The 7,500-nt window shown below is 53.1% G+C and overlaps 1 protein-coding gene across 1 annotated transcript in view; it reads right to left on the reverse strand.

The window, feature by feature from the left end:
- Positions 1 to 7,500, reverse strand: part of LOC140474606 (membrane-associated phosphatidylinositol transfer protein 1-like) — a gene marked incomplete at its 3' end in the record, with an annotated part of 32,078 nt that overhangs the window by 1,652 nt on the left and 22,926 nt on the right. Inside the window, exon 3 of the mRNA XM_072567718.1 lies at positions 5,402 to 5,550. Coding sequence (XP_072423819.1) covers positions 5,402 to 5,550 — 149 coding nt within the window. The remainder of the gene's footprint in view (positions 1 to 5,401; positions 5,551 to 7,500) is intronic.

Here is a 7,500-nt window from a genome sequence, read left to right on the forward strand (position 1 = left end):
CTTACCCTGCTGAATAAACACTGACTCTGTACGGTTACACAGTGAGTGACCCTTACCCTGCTGAATAAACACTGACTCTGTACGGTTACGCAGTGAGTGACCCTTACCTGCTGAATAAACACTGACTCTGTACGGTTACGCAGTGAGTGACCCTTACCCTGCTGAATAAACCCTGACTCTGTATGGTTACACAGTGAGTGACCCTTACCCTGCTGAATAAACACTGACTCTGTACGGTTACACAGTGAGTGACCCTTACCCTGCTGAATAAACCCTGGCTCTGTACAGTTACACAGTGAGTGACCCTTACCCTGCTGAATAAACACTGACTCTGTACGGTTACACAGTGAGTGACCCTTACCCTGCTGAATAAACCCTGGCTCTGTACAGTTACACAGTGAGTGACCCTTACCCTGCTGAATAAACCCTGACTCTGTACAGTTACACAGTGAGTGACCCTTACCCTGCTGAATAAACCCTGACTCTGTACGGTTACACAGTGAGTGACCCTTACCCTGCTGAATAAACCCTGACTCTGTACGGTTACACAGTGAGTGACCCTTACCCTGCTGAATAAACCCTGACTCTGTATGGTTACACAGTGAGTGACCCTTACCCTGCTGAATAAACACTGACTCTGTACGGTTACACAGTGAGTGACCCTTACCCTGCTGAATAAACCCTGACTCTGTACAGTTACACAGTGACCCTTACCCTGCTGAATAAACCCTGACTCTGTACGGTTACACAGTGAGTGACCCTTACTCTGCTGAATAAACCCTGACTCTGTACGGTTACACAGTGAGTGACCCTTACCCTGCTGAATAAACACTGACTCTGTACGGTTACACAGTGAGTGACCCTTACCCTGCTGAATAAACCCTGGCTCTGTACAGTTACACAGTGAGTGACCCTTACCCTGCTGAATAAACCCTGACTCTGTACGGTTACACAGTGAGTGACCCTTACTCTGCTGAATAAACCCTGACTCTGTACGGTTACACAGTGAGTGACCCTTACCCTGCTGAATAAACCCTGGCTCTGTACAGTTACACAGTGAGTGACCCTTACCCTGCTGAATAAACCCTGACTCTGTACAGTTACACAGTGAGTGACCCTTACCCTGCTGAATAAACACTGACTCTGTACAGTTACACAGTGAGTGACCCTTACCCTGCTGAATAAACACTGACTCTGTACGGTTACACAGTGAGTGACCCTTACCCTGCTGAATAAACCCTGACTCTGTACGGTTACACAGTGAGTGACCCTTACCCTGTTGAATAAACCCTGACTCTGTACGATTACACAGTGAGTGACCCTTACCCTGTTGAATAAACCCTGACTCTGTACGGTTACACAGTGAGTGACCCTTACCCTGCTGAATAAACACTGACTCTGTACAGTTACACAGTGAGTGACCCTTACCCTGCTGAATAAACCCTGACTCTGTACGGTTACACAGTGAGTGACCCTTACCCTGCTGAATAAACCCTGAATCTGTACGGTTACACAGTGAGTGACCCTTACCCTGCTGAATAAACCCTGACTCTGTACGGTTACACAGTGAGTGACCCTTACCCTGCTGAATAAACACTGACTCTGTACAGTTACACAGTGAGTGACCCTTACCCTGCTGAATAAACCCTGACTCTGTACAGTTACACAGTGAGTGACCCTTACCCTGCTGAATAAACACTGACTCTGTACAGTTACACAGTGAGTGACCCTTACCCTGCTGAATAAACACTGTCTCTGTACGGTTACACAGTGAGTGACCCTTACCCTGCTGAAGAAACCCTGACTCTGTACGGTTACACAGTGAGTGACCCTTACTCTGCTGAATAAACACTGACTCTGTACGTTACACAGTGAGTGACCCTTACCCTGCTGAATAAACCCTGACTCTGTACAGTTACACAGTGAGTGACCCTTACCCTGCTGAATAAACACTGACTCTGTACGGTTACACAGTGAGTGACCCTTACCCTGCTGAATAAACACTGACTCTGTACAGTTACACAGTGAGTGACCCTTACCCTGCTGAATAAACCCTGACTCTGTACAGTTACACAGTGAGTGACCCTTACCCTGCTGAATAAACACTGACTCTGTACGGTTACACAGTGAGTGACCCTTACCCTGCTGAATAAACACTGACTCTGTACGGTTACACAGTGAGTGACCCTTACCCTGCTGAATAAACCCTGACTCTGTACGGTTACACAGTGAGTGACCCTTACCCTGCTGAATAAACACTGACTCTGTACGGTTACACAGTGAGTGACCCTTACCCTGCTGAATAAACACTGACTCTGTACGGTTACACAGTGAGTGACCCTTACCCTGCTGAATAAACCCTGACTCTGTACAGTTACACAGTGAGTGACCCTTACCCTGCTGAAGAAACCCTGACTCTGTACAGTTACACAGTGAGTGACCCTTACCCTGCTGAATAAACACTGACTCTGTACAGTTACACAGTGAGTGACCCTTACCCTGCTGAATAAACCCTGGCTCTGTACAGCTACACAGTGAGTGACCCTTACCCTGCTGAATAAACCCTGACTCTGTACGGTTACACAGTGAGTGACCCTTTCCCTGCTGAAGAAACCCTGACTCTGTACAGTTACACAGTGAGTGACCCTTACCCTGCTGAATAAACACTGACTCTGTACGGTTACACAGTGAGTGACCCTTACCCTGCTGAATAAACCCTGACTCTGTACGGTTACACAGTGAGTGACCCTTACCCTGCTGAATAAACCCTGACTCTGTACAGTTACACAGTGAGTGACCCTTACCCTGCTGAATAAACCCTGACTCTGTACGGTTACACAGTGAGTGACCCTTACCCTGCTGAATAAACCCTGACTCTGTACAGTTACACAGTGAGTGACCCTTACCCTGCTGAATAAACCCTGGCTCTGTACAGTTACACAGTGAGTGACCCTTACCCTGCTGAATAAACCCTGACTCTGTACGGTTACACAGTGAGTGACCCTTACCCTGCTGAATAAACCCTGACTCTGTACAGTTACACAGTGAGTGACCCTTACCCTGCTGAATAAACCCTGACTCTGTACGGTTACACAGTGAGTGACCCTTACCCTGCTGAATAAACCCTGACTCTGTACGGTTACACAGTGAGTGACCCTTACCCTGCTGAATAAACCCTGACTCTGTACAGTTACACAGTGACCCTTACCCTGCTGAATAAACACTGACTCTGTACAGTTACACAGTGAGTGACCCTTACCCTGCTGAATAAACCCTGACTCTGTACGGTTACACAGTGAGTGACCCTTACCCTGCTGAATAAACACTGACTCTGTACAGTTACACAGTGAGTGACCCTTACCCTGCTGAATAAACCCTGACTCTGTACGGTTACACAGTGAGTGACCCTTACCCTGCTGAATAAACCCTGGCTCTGTACAGTTACACAGTGAGTGACCCTTACCCTGCTGAATAAACCCTGACTCTGTACAGTTACACAGTGAGTGACCCTTACCCTGCTGAATAAACACTGACTCTGTACAGTTACACAGTGAGTGACCCTTACCCTGCTGAATAAACCCTGACTCTGTACGGTTACACAGTGAGTGACCCTTACCCTGCTGAATACACCCCCCGAATGACCCTGTCACCCCCACACCCTCAGGCAGCACGTCCCACACCCTAACCCCCCGAATGACCCTGTCTCCCCCACACCCTCAGGCAGCACGTCCCACACCCTAACCCCCCGAATGACCCTGTCTCCCCCACACCCTCAGGCAGCACGTCCCACACCCTAACCCCCCGAATGACCCTCCCTCCCCCACACCCTCAGGCAGCACGTCCCACACCCTAACCCCCCGAATGACCCTCCCTCCCCCACACCCTCAGGCAGCACGTCCCACACCCTAACCCCTCGAATGACCCTCCCTCCCCCACACCCTCAGGCAGCACGTCCCACACCCTAACCCCCCGAATGACCCTCCCTCCCCCACACCCTCAGGCAGCACGTCCCACACCCTAACCCCCCGAATGACCCTCCCTCCCCCACACCCTCAGGCAGCACGTCCCACACCCTAACCCCCCGAATGACCCTGTCTCCCCCACACTCTCAGGCAGCACGTCCCACACCCTAACCCCCCGAATGACCCTCCCTCCCCCACACCCTCAGGCAGCACGTCCCACACCCTAACCCCCCGAATGACCCTCCCTCCCCCACACTCTCAGGCAGCACGTCCCACACCCTAACCCCCCGAATGACCCTCCCTCCCCCACACCCTCAGGCAGCACGTCCCACACCCTAACCCCCCGAATGACCCTCCCTCCCCCACACCCTCAGGCAGCACGTCCCACACCCTAACCCCCCGAATGACCCTCCCTCCCCCACACCCTCAGGCAGCACGTCCCACACCCTAACCCCCCGAATGACCCTGTCACCCCCACACTCTCAGGCAGCACGTCCCACACCCTAACCCCCCGAATGACCCTGTCACCCCCACACTCTCAGGCAGCACGTCCCACACCCTAACCCCCCGAATGACCCTGTCTCCCCCACACCCTCAGGCAGCACGTCCCACACCCTAACCCCCCGAATGACCCTGTCTCCCCCACACTCTCAGGCAGCACGTCCCACACCCTAACCCCCCGAATGACCCTCCCTCCCCCCACACCCTCAGGCAGCACGTCCCACACCCTAACCCCCCGAATGACCCTCCCTCCCCCACACTCTCAGGCAGCACGTCCCACACCCTAACCCCCCGAATGACCCTGTCTCCCCCACACCCTCAGGCAGCACGTCCCACACCCTAACCCCTCGAATGACCCTCCCTCCCCCACACCCTCAGGCAGCACGTCCCACACCCTAACCCCCGAATGACCCTCCCTCCCCCACACTCTCAGGCAGCACGTCCCACACCCTAACCCCCCGAATGACCCTGTCACCCCCACACTCTCAGGCAGCACGTCCCACACCCTAACCCCCCGAATGACCCTGTCTTCCCCACACTCTCAGGCAGCACGTCCCACACCCTAACCCCCCGAATGACCCTCCCTCCCCCACACCCTCAGGCAGCACGTCCCACACCCTAACCCCCCGAATGACCCTCCCTCCCCCACACCCTCAGGCAGCACGTCCCACACCCTAACCCCTCGAATAACCCTCCCTCCCCCACACTCTCAGGCAGCACGTCCCACACCCTAACCCCCCCGAATGACCCTCCCTCCCCCACACTCTCAGGCAGCACGTTCCACACCCTAACCCCCCGAATGACCCTCCCTCCCCCACACCCTCAGGCAGCACGTCCCACACCCTAACCCCCCGAATGACCCTCCCTCCCTCACACCCTCAGGCAGCACGTTCCCCCTGGAATGATCCTGCCTCCCTTCCCCCTCGCGGTCCTGTTACCTTACAAACATCCGAACAGGATAGACCCCGATGGGGAGGCGTCTCTCTGGGGATATTGTACACGAGACCCTCCCACTGTTACTGGTGAGCTCTGTTCCAAACTGGAGCCACTTCCCCGAGGGAGGCTGGGTTAGAATATAGATATCAACCTGGGGGATTGGGGGGGGGGAACAGAGAGAGAGAGAGTGTGAAAACATCCTGGGAGGGAGAGAGAGAGAGTGTGTGTGGGAATGTGTGTGGGTGTGTGTCGGAATGTGTGTGGGTGTGTGCACGTGTGAGAGTGTGTATGTCTGTGAGCGTGTGTGTTTGTGTGTGGGTGTGTGTGGAGGTGTGAGTGAGTGTGAGTGTGTCTGGGTGTGTGAGTATGTGAGTGAGTGTGAGTGAGTGTGTGTGTGTTTGAGAGTGAGTGTGAGTGAGTGTGTGTCTCGGTGTGTGAGTGTGAGAGTGAGCTTGTCTGGGTGTGTGAGTGTGTTTCAGAGTGAGTGTGATTGTGAGTGTGTTTGAGAGTGAGCATGAGTGAGTGTGTGTCCGGGTTGTGTGAGTGAGTGAGTGTGAGTGTGAGTGTGTCTGGGTGTGTGAGTGAGTGTGTGTGTGTGTCTGGGTGTATGAGTGTGTGAGTGAGTGCGAATGTGTTTGTCTGGGTGTGTGAGTGTGTGAGTATGTTTGAGAGTGAGTGTGTATGGGTGTGTGAGTGTGTTTGAGAGTGAGTGCGAGTGTGTGTGTGTCTGTGTGTGTGTGTGAGTGAGTGTGAGTGTGTTTGAGAGTGAGTATGAATGTGAGTGTGTCTGGGTGTGTGAGTGAGTGAGTGTGAGTCTGTGTGTCTGGGTGTGTGAGTGAGAGTGAGTATGTGTGCATCTGGGTGTGTGAGTGTGAGAGTGAGTGTGAGTGTGAGTGTGTCTGGGTGTGTGAGTGAGTGAGTGTGTGTGTGTCTGGGTGTATGAGTGTGTGAGTGAGTGTGAGTGTGTATGAGTGTGTGAGAGAGCATGATTGTGAGTGTGTCTGGGTGTGTGAGTGAGTGTGAGTGTGTTTGAGAGTGAGTGTGTGTGTGTATCTGGGTGTATGAGTGTGTGAGTGAGTGTGAGTGTGAGTGTGTCTGGGTGTGTGAGTGAGTGAGTGTGTGTGTGTATCTGGGTGTATGAGTGTGTGAGTGAGTGTGAGTGTGTCTGGGTGTGTGAGTGAGTGTGTGTGTGTGTATCTGGGTGTATGAGTGTGTGAGCGTGTGTGTGTATCTGGGTGTATGAGTGTGTGAGTGAGTGTGAGTGTGTTTGGGTGTATGAGTGTGTGTGAGTGTGAGCGTGAGAGTGAGTGTGAGTGTGTGTGTGTATCTGGGTGTATGAGTGTGTGTGTGAGTGTGAGTGTGAGTGTGTCTGGGTGTGAGAGTGAGTGTGAGTGTGAGTGTGTCTGGGTGTGTGAGTGAGTGAGTGTGAGCGTGTGTGTGTCTGGGTGTGTGAGTGTGTGTGTGTGAGTGCGTGTGTGTGTCTGGGTGTGTGAGTGTGAGAGTGAGTATGTGTGTGTGTGAGTGTGTCTGGGTGTGTGAGTGTGTGTGTGTCTGGGTGTGTGAGTGTGTGTGTGTGAGTGCGTGTCTGTGTCTGGGTGTGTGAGTGTGACAGTGAGTGTGAGTGTGAGTGTGAGTGTGTCTGGGTGTGTGACTGAGTGTGTGTGAGTGTGCGTGTGTCTGGGTGTGTGAGTGTGTGTGTGTGAGTGCGTGTGTGTGTCTGGGTGTGTGAGTGTGAGAGTGAGTGTGTGTGTGAGTGTGAGTGTGAGTGTGTCTGGGTGTGTGAGTGAGTGAGTGTGAGTGTGTGTGTGTCTGGGTGTGTGAGTGTGTGTGTGTGAGTGCGTGTGTGTGTCTGGGTGTGTGAGTGTGAGAGTGAGTGTGTGTGTGAGTGTGAGTGTGAGTGTGTCTGGGTGTGTGAGTGAGTGAGTGTGAGCGTGTGTGTGTCTGGGTGTGTGAGTGTGTGTGTGTGAGTGCGTGTGTGTGTCTGGGTGTGTGAGTGTGAGAGTGAGTATGTGTGTGAGTGTGAGTGTGTCTGGGTGTGTGAGTGTGTGTATGTGAGTGCGTGTGTGTGTCTGGGTGTGAGAGTGAGTATGTGTGTGTGTGT

The sequence above is a fragment of the Chiloscyllium punctatum genome, unplaced genomic scaffold, assembly GCF_047496795.1.
Source record: "Chiloscyllium punctatum isolate Juve2018m unplaced genomic scaffold, sChiPun1.3 scaffold_1100, whole genome shotgun sequence".
Lineage (NCBI taxonomy): Eukaryota > Metazoa > Chordata > Chondrichthyes > Orectolobiformes > Hemiscylliidae > Chiloscyllium > Chiloscyllium punctatum.